The sequence below is a fragment of the Gordionus sp. m RMFG-2023 genome, chromosome 1 (genome assembly GCF_954871325.1).
Source record: "Gordionus sp. m RMFG-2023 chromosome 1, tfGorSpeb1-WG-v2, whole genome shotgun sequence".
Lineage (NCBI taxonomy): Eukaryota > Metazoa > Nematomorpha > Gordioida > Chordodea > Parachordodidae > Gordionus > Gordionus sp. m RMFG-2023.
This window is the reverse complement of record NC_088775.1, coordinates 66,213,615-66,235,742: the sequence shown is the minus strand read 5'-3', so window position 1 is coordinate 66,235,742 and position 22,128 is coordinate 66,213,615. Positions and strand designations below refer to the sequence as shown.

The window sequence follows — 22,128 nt, the reverse complement described above, 5'->3', positions numbered from 1 at the left end:
AAGATAAACATCAATCCAATTTATATTTATTTTGGAGGACAAAATGATAGTATAAAATTTTAGATATACTTTTAATTATTTGTATATAATTTATAATTCAGGATATGTATTTTGTGAATAATAAAAAGATATATCCATAATTATATATTCAATATAATTATTTTTTTATTCTAGGATGTGTAGTGAAAAATTTATATATTATTTTTAATATGTTCAATTTAAGGAATATTTGCAATTATCTTCAAATTAAGATTTATTATTTATAAAAAAGTATTAACAGGAATATTTATGATTATTATCAATACACGTTATAATATTTATTAAATAAGTGTTACACTAAACTACGTAATTCAAGCTAAAATCTATTCAAACAAATGTTATCAGAGTTATATGATGTTTTGCTTTGAAGTGTTTATTACAGCTAGCTTACTATTTTGATCCAGGTTCAACATTGGCTTAATACAAATTTTTCTGAGTAAGAACTGACGTAGGCCAAGGTAAGTCTAATTATATATTATTTTATAGCAATTATTGCAGAATGCTAGCAGCCTTGACCCAGGTTCGATCTTGGCTTGATACAATTTTTTATAGCAGTTAGGGTTTATAAAAGTTTATTAAAAATACTACATTTTATTAGAGACCGAACTATTCGATTGAACGGGACAGTTTATGGTTATCTTATGGATATAAGGTAAGTGTTAGAGTTTATACTAGATATAAACTACAATTTATAGCATCAAAATAATTTTAATTAAACTCTTTCAGGCCTCATGATTATTTAGACCAGTAATAAAAAATAATCATTAATTGGTGATAATCAAATAGCTATTAGCAGCCGTATTAGCTACGAGTGGGTATAACTTCAAACGGTACTAAAATGTTATATGTGATTAAATGAGAAATAAATATATAATAACATTTATATTAGTTATTTTTATCTTTAATCTTTAATTTTTTCAACTATATTCTACTCACCCTAAAAAATGAAATACCCCCCCCCCCCCCCCGGCTCCTTAGTTAGATGAAGGCTTGAAGGCTATATTTTGGCTAGAGTTCGATTTTTTAATGATTTTTTTTGGATTTCAACATCTTATATCACAAATATTATATTATACAATAATATTTACTATACATACAGTCAGTTCCATATAATATATGTCATTGTATTAATTACATTAATGTATTTAAAATTGTCAAAAATAATTCTGTCATTTGTCAGCTGACCTAGAGAAATCAAATCTGAAAGAATAAAAAATGGCAGCTGTCATAACTTTTGGTGGATTCCGAAATGCCTGAGCTTATAAAAACATGTGTTTTAACAGTTTAAACATAACCTACATGGATTTCATAATTAAATAAATGCTTAAAAATAGCATAGATTCTAATTTTTTTGGCATACTATGAAACTTTTAACAACAACTTCAATAAGCTTAATTATCAAAATTTTGATAACAGTATTTGTGAATATATAAACTTAAATATGAACAATAACCCTGCAACTTCATACAAGTTAAATACCATAATAAATAAATTGTCTATTTATTGTTGTTTAGAAGATCATACAGTGAATCACAGAGTTGTACACAACCAAATAGTTTTAAAAGGTATAACAAATTATAGATTTTAGTTAATAATTTAATATAGCTAATAATTATAATAAATTTTAAGGAGTAAATTTACTGTATTTTTGGCTGAAAGAAAAGCCTCAAACCAACTAGAGTGTATAATAAATTATATAAAAAAGAAAGAGACACATTCATCAAGAAATAAATCAAACACGGAACAAGTTTTTAATTATTCTATAGCTATAATTTTAATTTAAGTTAACGCAAGACATAATTGAATATTATGAAAACTTTAAACAAGAAGATACTTCATTTATATTGAAACAGGAAATCAGAAATAAAATGGAACGTATAATTATAGATATTTTTCCAAGTTTGAAATTTAAATAAATCACTTTTTTAGAATTTGATATTACTTTAAATCCATTATTTAAAACATTTATTAGCTTGATGTATAAGGGCATTTACATAAGCTTAAGTTTAAAAAAAATCCAGAAGGCTTTTTTTAAAGTCATTTTAGCTGTATTTTATAAGAGTTTCAATGGAGTGATGTTTAAAAGTTATTTGTTAGTTTTATTAATATTAGAGATTTGCAAAGCTTGGCCCATCTAAAAGCCTGACCTTCATTAAATGATATAATGGGCTAGGCTTAGAAAACAATTGAATCGGCCAGGCAGGGCAATTTGTATACATGATTTTTTGGGCCAGGCCAGGCTGAGCAATCTATACATATTTTGAACCAGGCTAGGCTGGAATTTAATTCACAAGAAATCAGACATGAGTGACCCCCAATATCTGATTTTTTAAAATTTTAATAGCTCAGGCATTAAAATTTTAGTATATATTTTTTTTTGAATTTTAAGCTGATTAGTACTATTTAAAATAAATTATCCAGGAGTTATTTCCTTGTATTTTAAGAGTTGACTAAAATACTAAATCTATAAATCTTCTTTTTTATCATTAATAGTGGTTTTACTGTGTAAACCAATTTACCCTCTGATCCATTTTCTCCATTTTTTATGGTATTGAGTATATGTAAACATGTGTGCCGCCGGTGATTTTTGGCCACACCGATGCTGCCACCAAAAAAGTGTCGGCGCTCAACACGCCGCCACCGATGTAAAAATTCGGCGGCGTGGCAGTGTGATACATATTTTTTATTATTAAAAATAATATTTATTTTATATATTATTTATGTATTGTAACTAGAAAAAAAATAATATTAAATATTTTATGAATTATTAAGTGATTTTATTTTTTAAAATTAATAAATATTATTTGCTTATTTGATTTTTAACAATCCATATAATACACATTGGCTCATTTTGGGCAGGTCTGGGACCAACGTGCTAGATAGGATAAGATTAGGATAGTAAAAGAGAAAGGGTATTGATATTATTATATATTTTATTATTTTAATATTAATTTTTATTTTAACTGCTAAAATATTTAATTATTTTATAATAGAATATTTAAATAAAACCTCATCCCACATTTAGAATTTTTTATGGCATAATATTTTTATTATTAACTTTTTATTATGTAGAAATATGGCATTATTTCAGATACAAAAGATTTACCAGATAGAACAATACTTAGCCGGAGTGGATTAGATGATGTGTATTTATCAATGAAAGCATGTCAACAAATTAATATAGGTCCTAAATTTTGTGCTATAACTTTTGATATGTGGAACAATATAGACGGCGAAATTATATTACCTATACATTTCACGAAATAGACAATAATTTTAATATCGTATTACATACATTGGCGACACATCATGTCACTCAAAAACATACCACTGAAACTATTCTTTCCGAGATATAAAAAGTTGAAAATGAATTTGATATAGGGTCCAAGAAAATTCAAATGGTTATGGATGCAAGACCCAATGTAAAGAAAAGTGTTCGTCTAGGAGAATATGACCATCATTTATGTTTGGGGCATGGATTACATAATCTAGTGACAGTTGATGGAATAAAAAAGGTTAATAAAATAGAAAATCTCATTAAAAAAGTGGGAGAAATTATTTGCCTTAAGATTCAACAAAATGGATTTTGAAAATATAAACGATATCGAAAATAGAAAATGTTTTGAATCGATATCATTTACATCGGATATTTTAGATTTGGGTGATAATGATTCTTTTTATGAAGATCGTTTGGGGTTTGATGATGATAGTGAATATCAAAAATCATATGAGAAAAAACCTTAAAATTAAATGTGCCTACATGTTGGCATAGTATTTTAATAATGCTGGAAAGTGTGACTGGCAATAACAAAAATCCTATAAATATTCTATTAAATAGAATGGAAAAACCGGATCTCAAATTATTTAACTCCGATTGGGACTTGGTGCATGCTTTTAAATTTTCTTAGAACCTTCAAAAAAACTTTTATATGTCCAAAAAGGAGTTACTATAAATTTATTCTTATTATTTCTTAGTGAAATTAAATATCATTTAATTGTAAAAGAATATGATAATCCTCCCATGCATCCCTTAAACAAAACATGCTTAGTAAATTTGATCATAGATTTCCAATAACCGATCTTAAGGTAGTATTTTAAAACACATAAATTATATTTTTTATATTATTTCTCTTTGTTTTATTTCTTTACTTAGGTGTTAGGAGCACTTTTGGATCCTCATTTTCAATCTATAAACATAGTAAATGAATATTTAAAGGAAAAAATATTACTTCGGTGCAATTTTTATGTCAACACGCTACCTCTCTGAGGCCTTACACGGACGAATTAACCGAATGTGAAATGACGGAAGTTGCTTCAAAATTCGATTATCTTACATTGGCTACGAAACATTCATCTATTCATAACAATAATCTGAAACAACAAGACTATTTAACTAGTTTAGAAAAAGAGTTTTATTCATTATTTTCGCCTTATAATTTAAAGATAAAAGATTTCTTAGATTTTTGGAAGATAAGGTAGTGTTGTTAAACGGCTCGTTTTGAGCCGATTTTTAAAAAAGGCTAATTCAATATTTTAGCCAGAAAAATATTGCCTAAGCCTTGAGATTTCGCTAATTGATGTCTAGATCTTTGTGCCATATATGAGCAAAATCTTCAGACTTGCGTAATATTATTCTAGATAAAATATTGAGTTAGTTGTTTTTAAAAATCGGCTCAAATCGAGCCTTTTAACAACACTAGATAAGAGCATTGGATCTTCCTAAACTTTCAATATTAGCTAGAAAGTTCCTATGTGTTCCAGCTACGAGCACTGGGCTCACTCTGAACTCTAAAAGATCATTATTATATTCTATAAATCTAAATATTATATATGATAAAAATCATTAAATTATAGTTATAAACATAATAAAGCATAAATTTTATTTTATAAGTGTTTACAATGAATTTATAATTTTAATTAAAAAAATTTGAGTTAGAAAAATATTTGACGTCGCCGCGCCGCCGTCGATTTTTGTGGCGGCGTCTAAATCGATTCGCCGTGCCAGCCGATCATTTTAAAAAAGAAACGCCGGCGCCGATAATGCTGTCGGAGCACATGTCTAGGTATATGTAAACCGATTCATGTTATTAGTCAATACTTTCCCCACATTTTATTGGTCTTCCAGGCCTTGATCCCATTACTTCCATCAAAGTACATCTTTCTCTCTTGACCCAATCATCTTTTGTTTTTCATTTGACACATCCCAACCTCATCACCTATTCAATTGGCAATCTTTTCCCCATAATTCATTGCTTATTTTTTTCACTCGCATATATATACCCCACACATCCATCTTTTTCATCTTCAGAGATAGGTTTTTATCTGTTAAAATATATATTTCTTGTAACTTCTTCCATGCATATCTGACCCTTGTAACAACAGCAAAATCAACACCTTCATCTGACCCAATTTTATGCTAAGGCCTGTTCTGAGCATGAACCTGGGGTCCAGACCCATGGTTTAGACTCGGGGTTCGTGTAAATAATGTTATTCCAAATGGTTCAAATAAAAAATATTTACCAAAAATATAGAAACGCAAAATTCAATGGCATTTGCTGAGGTTAGATAATAAAGCCCTGCAAGCAACTTAGCTTAAGGTTAAAAAATTTTTAATCGGGGCCACCTAGGGCTCAGAAATACCAAAAAAATAGGATTAAAATGGTTATTATGTTGGTTACCCAAAGATTATTTCCTGCTATACCATCCTAGTTCAGAATTAGATACGAACTAGCAAGATTTGTTTATTTTCATCTCTATTTTTAAACACTTATTGATTTTTTTCTAATTTTAGAAATGATATTAGATAAGTACATTTGATAACATTAGTTCCTAAATTCGGCAAGATTGAGCTTGAATGGGTTATTAAGAATACTTTTGGATCGTTTTTATTTAAGGGGGGTGGGGATTGTTATAAACATGCGTCTTTTTGTCCTGCCTATTTTGAAGTCAAAATATATAAAATCTTCAATTTACACTTTTTATAAAGTTTGTATAATTGCCATAATTGGGTGGCTAAATACAATATAACTCGGCTCAATCTTCAGATGCTTGCCGAAGAAAATCCGTTGAGGTGTTTTAATTTATATTAATTTCTTTCATATTACAGCCTCTATCTTTTTAAGAATAACCCCGAAAAACCAGAGTCATAGTTTTAGGCTAAAAACTTGGTCTAGCCATTTTTTAGCTTATTAAAAGTATATTTCGTTTGAAGAATTTTAAAATTAAAATTGTTGTAAAAGTATATTTCGTTTAAAGATTTTTAAAATTAAAATTGTTGTAAAAATAAATTTTTTTAAAAAATAATGTTTTTATTAATATTTTCTTTCAAGTTTTTAAAAGTAAATGTGTTATTTTAATTATTTTTGTAAACAAAATATTTTTATCTGAAGGTTTTATTCATTCACAATCACAACACTAAAAAATATCAAACATCTTATCCAAGTTTACAAAGTAGTCAAGAAAATCTCATCCATAGTTTCTTACTCAAGTGTAAAACCAAACTGCATATCGATTTTCACCTAATCTTTGATTCTTTTCTCCAAAATCATCTCAAAAATTTTCATGCAATGCTCCATGAAATTATAGCAAATTCACAAAAAATTAAATAATTTATTTTATGATATGATCCCATTATAAATACATAATAAGATATCAAACAAAATTTATTTATTAAGGATTTTGTTGAAATATATAGCCATAGAGGAGAGATATAAGTGCCTTAAATGCCATTGGAAAAAAAATAGATATAGATATTAATAAATGATGGCTGGAAAATTTGTACACTGATGGGGTGGACTTTTCATAAGATTTTAGGGGACCAGACTAGGCCTGACCTTTAGTAAAAATTTTAATGGCAAGCAAGTTTTAATAGGACAGAGGGGGAATAAATTTAGTAAGCCAGACCAAGCAACTTATGAAAAATTCTTAACAGGTTGGATTGGGCCATTGCAGTAATATATATTTACAAGAAAAATAGACATTATTTTGATATAAAAATGAAAATTTAATAAATACAAAATGACATGTCTATTTCACTCATTAAATATTTAAACCCACCTTCCTTACCATTGTTGTAAAAGTGCTTTATACCCAGTGAACTGTATAGTTTATTTTTTAGCCCATCTGATAAAAACCTGCCTATTATAGATTCCATCATAATTTTAATAAAATCAATTAAATGATAATTATTAACTGTAAATTTCAAATGCAGGAGGTCCCCTAAAAATATATTAAATTTTGAAATAGCTGCCTCATTATTCATTATTGGGTCTTCAAATTCTGGGTTCAGTGTGGAAAACTCTGATTTAGATATGTGTCTCTATATCCCAGACATGAAGGTAAACACATATTAGTTTAACATAATTTTGTAATTTTTTAAAGGAAGAAGATCATAGGACCATATGCTCAAATTTGTATCAAATACAGAGTTTATTTAGAAATCCAAGTAATATTTTTTGCCTTTTCAGAAATTTTGAATTTTTAAAATGGTTTACAAAATAAATTAAGATAGTAACTTCTTAGCTCAATCTTATTTTTTATAATATTTGTAACATTAATATTTCATAACATTTCATTTTTTAATACATTTTTTTTGAAAACTACCTTATTGTAAGCGTAATTAATATATATATTATTATAATTTAATATCCAATTAAAATTAAGACACATTAAGAAGTACCCTTGTTATTCCTGCCAGGGTTCCCATACTCAAACTTGTTGATGTTAAAAAGTTTGTATATTATTATATTATATATTTATCATCTCTTTAATTATTATTAATTTATAAAACACTTTTACCTTTATTTTTATATAATTATAATGGTGAGTGAGATTTTTTTTCAAAATTGGCTATTCAATAATAATTTTTTTTTACACTCAATAAATACCATTAATTTTTCAAAATATGTTAGGAAAAAAACATAAAAGTATTTTGCAATTTTTTAAAAAAAAAGAAGAATTGTAAGAAGATAGTGTTGCCAGCATTCCCTTTCGTCAGTTTAGTGCCTTTTGGCAATGTCTTATTCATGTATGAGTGCAGAAAATATTTTTTGTTTCGAAAAGACCAAAGCTTTAAAAGCTTAGAGGATTTTTAATAAAATTAATATAAATATCTAATGATTTCAAATTTGTTAAATTTACTTTGGATCTCGATTTAAAATACTTTACAAAAATACAAAAACAATGGCCTTGTAGGCCCAGTGTTTTAATTTGATTAAGATTATGATGAAACATAAAAATATTTATTAGAATGCTTATATAAAATGGCTTATCCATTTATAAAATTCTCTAAAATGAAAAAACTTCTCCCTCCCTAAATATTCATAATTTAGGAAAACAACAACTCAGGCTCTTATTTGTCGAATCATGAGTTTTCTTGAATACCAAAAATATTTGAATTAAATTTTTAATATATATGGAATCAGATTATATTTAACTGTTAACTATCTACCCATATGATTTGAAGCATAGATTCAGTAAAACAAAAAATAATTAATGTATTGAAAAAAATATAGATTAGCTATTTAACTCTGGAATCACACAAATCTACCAGTTTAATTTATCCAATCAAGATTATTCTTTGATTGAAGTTTTCCACAAATAAAGAATTTTATGATAATTTTGTTTTTATAAATCATGTTTGCATAAGATTGGGATTTACCTTTGGTTGAACGTTCCGACAAATTTATATAATTTATCAAACTTGCAACCAGAAGAATTAGGGTCATGACAAATAGACCAAAATAACATATTTTTCGGACGACCATTTTCAAAATGGATGAAACTTGGTATGAAGGTTAAATAGATTTTATTTTATACAAATCAAAATTTTAATGCTTCTGCTCAAATATATATCGAGTTCAAAGTTAGATGAGAGCCTTTTTTTCTTTTAACGAATCTCAAATTACTCAAAATATTTTTGGTCTAGAGCATTAAAATTTTAATTTGTATAAAGTATACAATCTATTTAACCCTCACTCTAAGTTTCGTCCATTTTAAAAATGGTCTTACGAATCACTAGTCGATTTATTAACTAACTTTTTGCCAACTTTAACAGTGGTTAAGAATGGATTGAAGTTATCCTTAGCTATCGGCCTTCATTTATCTTCTGAACAATTAGGAATATAAATTGATCTTATTACTGGTTGCAATATTGTTTCTTTTTTCACCTGTTCTCGTTGCTTTTGTGATACTCTTTTATTTTCCAAAATTCAAACTTTTATTTTCTTTTTAAAACCAATAAAAAAAAATCAATAATATATTTTATACATTAAAAAAATCAATAATATATTTTATACATTAAAAAAATCAATAATATTTTAATAATAATAAAAAAATAAACATATGCCTAGAACACCTCCCTTATTTTTAAGAGGCATTCTCAGGACACGAATTCAAAATTTTTTTAAAAAAAAACTATTATTCTTTGTAATATGTCAATTTTCATATTGTTGTTGACACCATTAATTGATCGGTCGTATTGTTCATCATTTTTTCATCGTCGAGTTATCGGTCTTTAGCAATTTCGTTAGTACATCATAGCATAATGGATCATTTGCTCTGCATCATCTAAAGTTATCGTATTATCGATCACTAAGTTGGTAGTTAAATGATTGGCTGCATCCGAACTTGAAAGTTGATTATCGCGTCATTGTGGATAGTTTGATAGTTGGTCTTATTATCGCTTATTCTGAATCATTGGTGTAATATTCTCGAAATCATTGTAAATAGAATTTTCCTCAGTCATAATCAACGATTATATTTTTCCTTGAAACAAAATAATCTATCCTTCAATTTTCATTTATTTTTATTATTAATTTAAAATAATTAATATATTTTACCATTTCAATTTTTCACAAACATACCTTTTTAATCGACTCGCGAACTTCTTTTTTTTTTAAAAATGTACTTTACCATTTTTCAATTTTACTAACAAACTCCCTTATTAACTTTTCTTTTTATTCCAACTTATATTTAATTATTATTTTCACAATAAACAATTAATTTGATAAACAAATAACATTTTTTAATCCACTCACCACCCTCATTATTTATTTCAAAACATATATTTTCCAAACTTCATTAAATCAACCTCTTGCTGCATAAATTTCATTTTTTCAATAATAATCCATAAGTTGTTTAATTTATTTTTTTCTTTATCGATTCTTCACCAAATAAATTGATTTCTTATCTTAACATTCTATCAATTTAAAAAGTTAACACAATCTACATTACTATAAAATAATTTCCCTTTTCAACTTTTCCTTTTATCTCTCAACTGTTTTTTTTAACGCAAGAAAAAAAAACTATTAACCACGATATGCTTCACTTCACTTCACTTAATAACAAATATTTAATAAAACCAAAAAAATGACTTGCAATATACATTTTTGTTAAACCAAACGAATTATCAACATATTCAGTTATATTATCTCATATACTAAGACAATTCTTACTTTTACCTTTACATACTTCTAACTATTCAATTATATATATACATATATACCAAACTATATCTCAGTTTTTTTTTATGATCCTTAAACAAATATTTTAATAATCATAACTCGAACCGAACAAATATTTTAATAATCACAATTCGAAATGACCCGAACAAATATTTTAATAATCATAACTCGAAATGACCCAAACAAATATTTTAATAATCGAAATCGACTCAGATATTCCTGTCCCAATTAATTTAATAATTAAAATGGTTTAAAATATTTAAATTAAATATAACCTTTTATTCTATTCTATATTTCTAAATTCTATATATATATTTTTTATTCTATTCCACTTATTTCCCCCTTTTTTTTAATTGATCACCATGTCTCATTTCTACACTTTTATTTTCCATTACTACTGAACATAATTTATTCCCCAAATTCTCTTTCACCACTCCTTTTTCCCATTTTTTCCCTTTTCCATACATTCTAACCCAAACCAATTGATTCACTATATACTTCACCTGTTTTTCCTTCTCCTGTACCTCCACAATTTCTCCAGGTTTCAACATATCCAAAAACATATTTATTTTTCGACCTAACAATTTTTCCGCAGGCGATTTACCATCTTTGCCTTTAGCATTATTATAATACAACTGCAATACCCATATTTCACTTCGGTTATCTTTAGTTTTCATTAACCAACTTTTAACAATCGCCACCATCCTTTCCGCCTGTCCATTCGAACTAGGATGGTACGGTGGTGTAACTATATGATTTACATTTAAATTGATACAAAAATTTTTAAATCCCATACTAACAAATGCTGGACCTCCATCCGATACCATAACTTTCGGTATTCCAAATCTCGAAAATATTTTTTTACAAAATTTTATTACAATTCCCGTGGTTAATCCATGTACCTCCACGAATTCTATCCACTTCGAAAACGAATCAACCATTAAAACAAATTTTTTCCCTTCCCACTCGAAAAAGTCCAAATGAATTCTTTCCCAAGGTTCTTTAGTTCTCGGCCAACTACTATTTTTATCTCTAGGGGGCATATTGGCACAGGCATTACAAACCTCACAATTTTCCCCTAATTTATCAATTTCTTCATTCATCCCGGGCCACCATATGTATTCCCGTCCCCATTGTTTCATTTTCGTAATTCCTTGATGACCCGCATGTAAAACATCTAAAATTTTTCCTCTTAAATTACGAGGAATAACCGCTTTATTTCCTCTCATAATACATTTATCTACTATAGTTAATTCCGCATCCACATTTTTAAATTTCTTTCCCTGATCATTCCATGGTTTTTTCCCAGTAATCCACAATTTTACCAAATTCAATTCTTTATCCTTCATAGTATATCTCTGAATATCCTCCCATTTGGTGGGACTACCCTTTAACACTTTAGTTAATATCCTGATAAGAGCTTCCTCTCCATTTTCTTCATCAATTTTCCCCTCTTGTTTCTCATCAATGATTTCTAATCTAGACATAATGTCCGGCAAATGATTCTCTTTTCCCTGCCTATACTTCAACTCCAAATCAAAACTTCCTACCAGCAGTAACCACCTTTGCAACCGAGGCGACATCATTAACTCCTTATTATCCTTTTTGAAAAGATGTATTAAGGGTTTATGATCTGTGTACACTACAAATTTCCTCCCTATCAAATATTCCCTGCATTTTGTCAATCCAAAAATAACTGCCAAAGCCTCTTGTTCTATCACCGAATATCTTGTTTCTACGCCTCTGAACACCCTCGAAAAAAATATTACCGGTCTCTCTATACCCTCTATCAAATGCAATAAAGCTCCTCCAACACCTTTATTCGATGCATCTACCGCCAAAATAACCTCCAATTCACTGTTAAAACACACTAAAATAGGCTCCTTGCTAATTTGTAATTTTAACCATTCAAACGATAATTCTTGTTCATCTTTCCACTCAAAAGATACATTTTTCCGTAATAACTCATATAAGAGAGCTGCTACCCTTGCAAAATCTTCAATAAATCTACGGTAATAATTTACCATTCCCATAAATGATTGAATCTCCGCCTTATTCATCGGCTTTCTCATATTTGCAATACTTATCAAATTTTTATCCAATGGTTTTACCTCTATTCCATTTATCTTATGTCCCAAATATACCACTTCGGTAACTCCCATAACACTTTTTTCACTACTCGCACGCAATCCTTTAATTTTTATTCGTTCAAAAACCTCTTCCAACCTTCTATTATGTTGTCCTACCGTTATTCCCGTAATTAATACATCATCCATATAATAAAAAACACCTTCTAACCCTTGGAAAACCGCGGCCATTGTCCTTTGAAAAATTGGTGCCGAAACACTTAATCCAAATGGCAATCTACAAAACGTAAACAATCCTTTAAACGTCGTTATGGTCAACAATTTCCTCGTAGATTCTTTCATAGGTAATTGCAAATACGCACATGAAAAATCTATTTTTGAAAAATACTTCGCCCCCTTTAAATTCGCTAAAATCTCTTCAATTCTCGGTAACGGATACTTTACTTCCACAACCCATGGATTTAAAGTTACTCTAAAATCCGCACAAATCCTTAACTTGCCATTAGCTTTCCTCACCGGAACTAATGGAGTCGCCCATTCGCTATATCCAATGGGACAAATTATTCCATCTCTTAACCAATTATCCAATTCTTTTTCCATTTCTGCTCTCCACTCAAAAGGTACCCTCCTAACAGCACAATATTGTGGAATATATCCTTCTTTCAAACGTATATCTACTTCATAATCTACTAAACGTCCCAATTTTTCATCAAAAATTTCTTTATATTTTTCTTTTAAATTAATCATGGCCTTCTTTAACAACACTAAATCCTCGTTTTTTTCATTTTTTTTTTTTCTCACCAATTTCACCGGAAAATTTTGTGCTACAAGCAATTTTTCCCTTTCCCAATTCGATTCTTTGTAAATTTCATCACCATTCATATAACTATCCTCCAATCCCATTTTTCTTGGAATCAACTTTTTGTCTACCTCAAAACTAAAATTTTCACCACTTGTTTTCAAAATATTATCCACTTCTACATCCACAAAAATATCATCAACATTCAGATCAATATTTTCCTCAGAATCATATATTACAACTTGTTTATTATTCATACACTCAGGCTCCTCCTGAATCATTTTTTTATTTATAATTATTTCATTTCTCTGAATTTCCTCAAAATTACTTCTCAAATTTTTAATTTCATCAATTTTTAATATTTCAATTTCCGAAATTCCATTTATTTCATTATCACAAATTTCCTGATTATCATTTTCCATATTTTCCACTTTAACATTTTCTAAAATTTCAATTCCCACTATTTCATTTTCTACACATTCATTTTTCCGATTTTTCATATTCACCTCCTTTACAGATGTTTTCAATACTTCAATATTTTTATCATTCTTTTTCCCTTGAAATATATTCAAAAATTTACTTTCTAATCCAAATTTCGATATCCAATTCCATCCCAAAATCGCACCAAGAACTGCACTTCCCCATTCATTAACACCGGCAAATTCACTTTTCCCAAAACCGAAATAACAGTTCCATTTAACTGCTTAATTATCATTTTATCATTTATTAATTGCTCATTCGGCCATAAATTCGAAAATTCCCTATACCCCATTACCGATATAGTTGCTCCCGTATCTAACAACATTATAATTTCCTTATTTCCCACATTAATTTTCACGCGCGGACATTCATCATAATTAATATATTTTTTCATCGAAACTGGCATAACACAAATTTGTATATTCGCCCTGGGCCACTCATTCCCCTTATTTTTCATCACTAATTCATTACTATTTTTCTTTTCTTCAATTCCCAAATTATTTTCAATATTTAGTACATTCCCTAATAATAAAATTTTTCCCTTGTCTACTGGGTTTTCCGATGTAATAACCCCACATATTGATTCCTGTCCACCATATAGTCATGTGACCGGACAATCTCTCGCATAATGTCCAATGTTACGACACTTGAAACATGTTACATCTTCGACTTTCCTTTTTTCATAGATATTTTTTTCCCCTTTTTTTATATATTCTACCGCCGGAAATCCTTTAGAATCTTCTTGTTGATTCTTAAAACACTTATCATGACCATGACCAAAATTTCCACAAGCTTTTTGAATTTCATTCACCAATTTATACGTAGGAACATAACATTCCTCAGTTTTATGCCCTTTATTTCCACACCTTTTACAAATTATAGTTAACACATTTGGATTTCTCCTTTCATTACATCCTCTACTTATATGTCCAAACTTCCCACAATTATAACACTTTTTATTTTCCCTTTCATCATTCCCATACACTCCTTTTCCTTCACTTTTCTTTTCCAATTCTTCTATTTTAATTTTCATTTCTGTCATTTCTGTTCTCAACATCTCTTTTTCCCTTTCAATGACCTCCATTTTTTCCCTTTTCCTCCTTTCTTCCATTTCTTTTTTCTCTATCTCTTTCCTTTCATTTTCCCATTCTTCCCTCATTTCTCTTCTTATTTCTTCAATATTAATCTCCTTTTTTTTATGTTCCATTTTTCCAATTTCATTTTCCTTTTTTTTTCATTTTCTCCAATTTTTCCATTTTCTCTTTTTTCAGACTCTCTAACGAAATCTGTTTTATTAATATCAATTTCACATACCTTTTTTTCAGAATCTCTGACGATATCTGTTTTTAATATTTCCTTTTTTTCATTTTCATTTTTCACCATATATATTTCATTAAATAAATTTTCAATATTCCTCTTAAATTCTTCAATTTTTTTATTTTTCTCCCTTTCCACTTGCTCTAACATTCTTACTCGATTTATATCTTTATTTCCATTTCTTTTCTTATACCAAAAATATATTATAACCCATAATGTAAAAACCACTAATATTCCAAAATACATTTTTAACGGCTCAACATTTTTGACCTCAAAATAATTGTTGGTCTTAATATTTTTGCGATTTAGCATTTCCTTAAAATTATTTTTAATTTAAACTCTTAATTTTCAAATTTCAAATTCTTTAATTCTATAATAAACTTATCAATAACTTTATCAAAAAAATTTTAACTGACTTAAATGATAAAATATACAATATCGAAATTATTACGAAAATCCCTAATACACAATAATACATAAAATTTCAACAAAAATATAAACTTTTACCTTATTTTTACGAATTTCCTTTTTCCTTTTTATAAATCTTTGGCTTGTTTCGTAATAGTAGTCATTGTTGTTCCGAATTAATTTTTTTTTATACAGGTATCTTTTAAATTAGAGGCACCACTTTTGTGATACTCTTTTATTTTCCAAAATTCAAACTTTTATTTTCTTTTTAAAACCAATAAAAAAAAATCAATAATATATTTTATACATTAAAAAAATCAATAATATATTTTATACATTAAAAAAAATCAATAATATTTTAATAATAATAAAAAAATAAACATATGCCTAGAACAGTTGCAACATCCCAGTTGAAGAATATGTCTATTACGCTGCCGATTCCCTAAAAGCCGCCATCCTAGGCCTAGCTCAGTTGACAATATAATATATAAAGCTCTAAGTAGGGCCAACATACAATGAACCCCCTTTAGTTTCAATACCTTAGATTAGTGTTGTTAATCGACTGAGTTGAGTCTACTTAGTCAAAAACTGGAACTAAGTTTTCAGTCGAAAATCTACCCAAAACTGACTCGAATTATGAACCTCAATTTATAAACTCGAGTCGTGGTAGTTCATAATTACTTTAAAGTGAAAAATAATCATTAATTTTATTTTTTAGGAATAAATAAAATTAAGAAAATGGGAAGACTCCTCTAGCTAATTTTTTTGTAAAAATTCTACTTTTTTCTATATAAATCACGTTTTTTTCGGTAAAATCCTTGATTTTTATTGTGAGATCTAGTCGTTTAGTTTAAAAATCAAGTAAAAATATATAAGTAGATATAAAATCCTTATTTAACCTATTTTTGAATAGGAGAGTTCATTCAACTCTGAATCAGAGTCTATAAAAAAAGACTCATAATGATACAAAATCGGTTGTTGACCGGTCAAATACGATTCGACGGTCTATCGGTCAAATATCGTTAAATTAGAATAAATATTTTTTAAGACATTATTATAAATTTTTCGAATTAGGTTAAATTATACGAAAAACAGAAATAGATTGAAGACCTCTACAACAGGAAAATTGATTTAAATATTAAAGAAAATGATAATATGAATCAGAATAAAAATCTTCCACGGAGAACGAAACACTAATTTTAGAATGACAATGAATTTAAAAATATTATAAGATTAATATTGCAGATTCATTTTATTATTAAATAAAAATTCTTGGTAATATGTCATTTCTCTTAATGGGCAAGGTGGGCAGCACCCTTCCGCTTACGTGGGACCGAAATTTGATTGTTTCTTATGGAAGTTACTCCCTATCACATATATTCTATTAACTATGTCACTTTTACTTCTGAAATTTATGAATCACTTGAAATATTTATTATAGCCACCTTGTATAATGCCTGATCCCTATATATCACATGCTTCATTAAATTCACTACTAATACGACACTCCTTGGAGATCCTAAATAAGCAGCATTGGGATCACATGTATTTATATCTTTCTTCAGATTTTTTAGAGTTCATCAACCTTGGTTATAATTATGCTGCATTATAAATGAATAACAATTTAGAAAAAATATTTAATGATATTATTTTAAAAAATTTATAAGTAATAGTCATTTTTAATAATATTAATCATAAAAGTAACCAACCCTAGAAAGAAAGAAATTTTATTTATTTTTCCTTTTTCGTTTACTCCACCTATTTTCATACACATATTTATTTTTAAACCAGTTTACGACTCGATTTGTTAACTAGTTAGTCGACTATCGACTCTTACTGTGAGTCGAGTGAACTCCACTATTTGATAACACTACTCTAAATGCTAAAAGGGCATATGGTTTAACCTTAATTCCAAGGGAAAGGGGCAAGGGGCATCCCTTTCTGTAGGTATTACACCTGTTCTGATATTCGCGAAATCTAAAACCCGCTAAAACTCTTTTTCGTTAGCCAAAATATAAAAAACAACAAATAATCAGTGTTAACCCATAATAAATCCCGTTATCACAATAAACCTCAGAAACTTCGGTCACGTGGCACTTTCCTTTCTGAGGGTGATGGATGGAAAAATTAGTCATCTCACGGGCGAAGATTATTTATATATATCCATATTTTATAATAGTATTTTTATTAGTCTTTTATTAAATATACATTTACACATTTTTGTTTTAACATATTTAACGCATATATATTATTATTTTCATATAAATTTAAATATATTATCAATAAAATCATTTGACTAATCATTAAGAATATAAAAAAGTAAAAAAATTGTCCCATTTTTAAAATTGAAAGTTGGCAACACTCTGAATATGAAAGTGATTAAATATAAAATTTTATTCTTATATTTTTATCCTAATTTCGACCAAAATTGAGATAAATTAAATAGTAATAATTAGGTGATGGATGATTCATTCTTGCATCTTATATTTAATCTTAACAAGTAATTTTATTATAAATTATACATTATTTTAAAATTCATGATATATATTTATATTTCGTTAAAATATTTAAACTCGAGTCCTGCAAAATTGTTTTTTGGCTCGATCCTATGGTAAAAAAGAATTAAATTGTGATAAATAAATGTATATATCAGAGACCTGCAGGCCCGGGTACACGGGCAGGGCCGATTTTAATTTTTTTTAATATACCCGGGCCGGGCCTGAATTTTTTAAAAAAATATCCGGACCGGGCCGGGCCTTATATTTTAAAACTTAATATTTGAAATCGTCATTATTAGCTATAAAAATCAAAAATAAATAATATATTTTTAAAAAAACTCGGGCCGGGCCGAAAATAATTTTTGAAAAAAAAATTCGGGCCAGGCCGTACAAATGGTACCCCTGCAGGTCTCTGGTATATATATATTAAACATTGGACTTGAAAAGTCCTTGGAACTTTGATCTTGCCATTTATTTCAAAATATGATATAATGTTTAGGAAATTCGATATAAAACATAATAAGGATATATTTCTTTTAAAATGTGATCGTTAAAAGAAAAATTTTGTTTGCTCGCTGAAAAGGCTAAATATAGCAAATAATTTGGTTAATGTTTGAAAAAATGTTCTCATGATTTCTCTACCAGCTCATATATTTTCCTCACGGAATGATGGGACGAATTTAGTATTTAAATAATTTATAGATTTTATTAATCTCTGTCACCACTATAGTTGGATAGTTACTATTCTTTTAACCGTTTAGGCCAATTTTAAGCTGATAGCCGGAAACCACTTTATCTATAGGAGTTTTCTTAAAAATATAACAACTCAAATTTAAATGAAACTAATATAAATTAAAACGCCTGAATGTTCAGGCCTCCGGTCAGCTTTGCAGGACTCTAATTTAAATATAAAATGCTATATCATTTATCTACAATTATTATTTATTTTAGTGATATAGAAGTTGACTTGAACATAAACAACATTGTTGGCGTTTACAACACGTATCTTATGAAAGCTTACTCATATGGTATGCAAAAGAGCCATAATAGTTTACATAATAAATTCGTTCATAGGCGTTTCCAGTATTTTATAATCGAAGAAGAGGTGTGGCTTTTTTCTCCATAATTTATATTGGAGTGTTTTAGGTCCATTGATACTGCAGATCTTTTGTTAGGCTACATTAATAAAAATATTTTTAGGTTTTACACTTTTTTAAATATTAAAATGCTTTTTTCTGAAATTAATCAATGTCATTTTTTTTAAAAATTTTATTTAGTTTATGCTTATTTTTCTTTTAATTGCTTGACGTTACTTTTTTTGAGGAAAAGCAACACCATTCATTACTTGTTTCAAAGGGTAACGAGTAACGCGTCTTTTTTTGAATAACGCTAATGCAAAACGTTACTCATTACTTAAAATTTTTTCTTAAAAAATATTTTATTTTATTATATATTTGGTTTTTCAAAATTTTATAAATAATTTAAACCGAGCTTTTAATTCAGAACCACCAAAGTTTTTCATTTTTATTTTATTTATTACATTTTTGTTGTTGAATTTTATAGTCTTATAAATTTAATTATTATTGAATCATTTAAGGTATCGTCGGTCTGGAATTAAAGTGCTCTACTTGACATTTTAAGATTTTTGAGTTAGGATTGTATTTTAATTTAAAATAAAAATTAGATTTAAGGATATTAATTTATGGCCACTTTAGAGCAACTGTCAATTTTGGGGTATTTTCCTAATTTTTGCTATATATGCAATATCTATAATATTATCATATTTTATCATCCGTTGTATATACCTTTTTTAAATTTTATAAAGAAATTATTATAAAATATATATAGAAAAAATTTTGAGTTAAATTTATTTAGGCTCTCATTGGAAATTACCTCTCAATTTTTTTTGCTTATGTTAATCTATATGTTTTTTTCATATTTAACTCTAAACTTTAAAATCGGTTTTCCCAGTTTTAACAATTTTTCAAGATTGACTAATGACTATGGAACAATCGTCTATATTAGTTGAATCAATCTCATTTATAAAATTATTTTATTTATTTAAAAATATAAATAAATGAAAAGTTGATTGTCGAGTCGCTCCATTAATTATTATTGTTAAACATTGGGCAAAGTTTCACAATATAAATGACGCCAGTAAACAAAGCTTGAATAGTTACTCCTTGGCTCTCATGGTTTTACACTACTTACAAGGTTAGATCCTTTTTTAAAAAAAAATCTATAGAAAGGCGTATCCAAGGTGTTTCTATAGGGGGATGAATACTATTATGTCAGGTTTTCTGCCATAAATTTTATTGGAGGTCTTTGGGTCTAATTATTTTAGACCTTTAGCTATATTCTATTTTTTATAAAAATAATTTTGGATATTTTTTTTCTAAAAAATTTGATTTATAGTAGTTATTTTAAAAAGTTATTAACGTGGGGGCTGTATAAGGGGGGCATTTAGCTTAAAATGATATTTACGAGAAAGGGCAAATGAGATGGGGCGATTTCCCCCACCCCCTTGGTTGCTGGGCTGAAAAATAAATAATGTTAAGTTAATAGATTCAATTAATTAATTTCCGGTTTTGAAAGAAATGCTAATTCAAACCTCATATTTTTTGAATATTATTTCATACATTGCTAATCTATATTAAAATTTTGTTTTCAATTAGTGTGTCATCCACCTGTTATTCCAGCTTTGCAACAACGAAATAAAGTAAATTATTCTTACATTCTTTAATACCAACAAACGGAATTTGACATTTTAATGCTATGTGATATATTTATATAGGAATTGTTTGATATCGACAACTATTCACTGCAACATTTTAGCGACTATAAGAGCTTGAAGGATAAACTGATATGGAAATCCGAGAATGAGCAATCTTTAGGCCAATTGCTTCGCTCGTTCTTTCATTATTACGCTTATGAATTTAAGTTTTCTTCACTTATTTTTGTTTATTTTAATTTTATAGTATCTTGATTTAGTGTCCCACCTTTAAATCAAGTTATTTTTTTTATAATTGTTATATTGTGAACCAAAATTCTGTATTTTTAAAAAAATTATTTATTAATAAATAAAATAATCGAACAAGGATCGTTATTTATTGACAAAAAATGTCAATCGATAATGAAACATTAAAGTTTTGTTGATGTTCACGTTTAATTTAAAAAAAATCGTTTGAATGAAACATCAATTAGGTTTGATACAGATGCGATATCCGTGAGGCTAGGAGCTAAGATACATCGCTCTCAGGTCAATAGAAACATACCAAATATCAAATACAGGCATAATCAATCCTGGAAATACATATGCGTGGAAGGTAGGCATTGAAATTGAATTTCTATAAAAATTATATTCATATACTAAATATAGAAAGCAGCGTTTATTATTGTATCCGTTACCTAATATAATTATGAAGCTCCTCCCAAGGATGAATTCAAAAAAAAATTATTTAAATGTATAACTCATTAAAAAAAATTTGTGCTTATAATTTACCTGAAAATAGCTTAATTAAAAAAAATATATAAATTATTTTTTTTATTTGAAAAGAGCCATTCGACAAAACTAACACAGCCTACAGCACTTATAATATTAACACCTTCAACCTCATTAAATTAGCTATCATATACACTTTCAAACAATTAGATTTGGAGTTGAAAATCGGGTCTATTTTCCACAAACTACCAGTGTAACTATTGACCACTGATGATTTATCTTATCTTATCCTGTATATATTTATATTTTAAAAAATTGTGTCATATCAAGGATTAACACCTAATTATATTTTAGTAACAATTATTTACCTTTTTTACGATATTATATTAATATGTTTTATTCGAATTCGTTAAAATTGAAAATAAATTTTTTTTAATAAATGACTTAATTGCACTCAGTATCAATAATAAGCTTTTTATAATTGTTGCAACTTCAAATTCATTATGAAATTATAAAAAGAATTAGCTTTTTTAAAATAAATTTGCTAATAAAATATTTTCAATAATAACTTTTAAGTGTGCATATATTAGTCAAA

General features: G+C 27.6%; 1 protein-coding gene across 3 annotated transcripts; it reads left to right on the top strand.

The window, feature by feature from the left end:
* The first annotated feature begins 1,277 nt into the window (after nt 1-1,277).
* On the top strand, nt 1,278-21,890 carry LOC135931945 (poly(A) RNA polymerase GLD2-A-like). Of its 3 annotated transcripts, none has more exons than XM_065469263.1 (13): nt 1,278-1,509; nt 1,554-1,604; nt 1,669-1,786; nt 1,824-1,938; nt 7,285-7,376; nt 7,420-7,483; nt 7,702-7,768; nt 19,043-19,119; nt 20,177-20,305; nt 20,767-20,810; nt 20,886-21,031; nt 21,296-21,417; nt 21,648-21,890. In XM_065469263.1, the coding sequence occupies exons 1-13, from the start codon at nt 1,481-1,483 to the stop codon at nt 21,788-21,790; spliced, it is 1,197 nt and encodes a 398-aa protein (XP_065325335.1). In that variant the 5' UTR covers nt 1,278-1,480; the 3' UTR covers nt 21,791-21,890. The 3 variants fall into 3 exon arrangements, with proteins under 3 accessions (XP_065325335.1, XP_065325337.1, XP_065325336.1); XM_065469265.1 differs by having other exon boundaries at nt 1,284-1,509; nt 1,645-1,786; nt 1,834-1,938; XM_065469264.1 differs by having other exon boundaries at nt 1,284-1,509; nt 1,645-1,786.
* The last annotated feature ends 238 nt before the right edge of the window (nt 21,891-22,128 follow it).

What these genes read in the sequence shown, in the direction of transcription:
- LOC135931945 (XM_065469263.1), top strand. Translation starts at nt 1,481, where the DNA reads ATGAACAATAACCCTGCAACTTCATACAA. An exon ending in TATGAAAGCTTACTCATATG is followed by an intron (nt 19,120 to 20,176) that starts GTATGCAAAAGA and finishes ATAAATGAAAAG; the next exon opens with TTGATTGTCGAGTCGCTCCA. An exon ending in TATTACGCTTATGAATTTAA is followed by an intron (nt 21,032 to 21,295) that starts GTTTTCTTCACT and finishes AACATCAATTAG; the next exon opens with GTTTGATACAGATGCGATAT.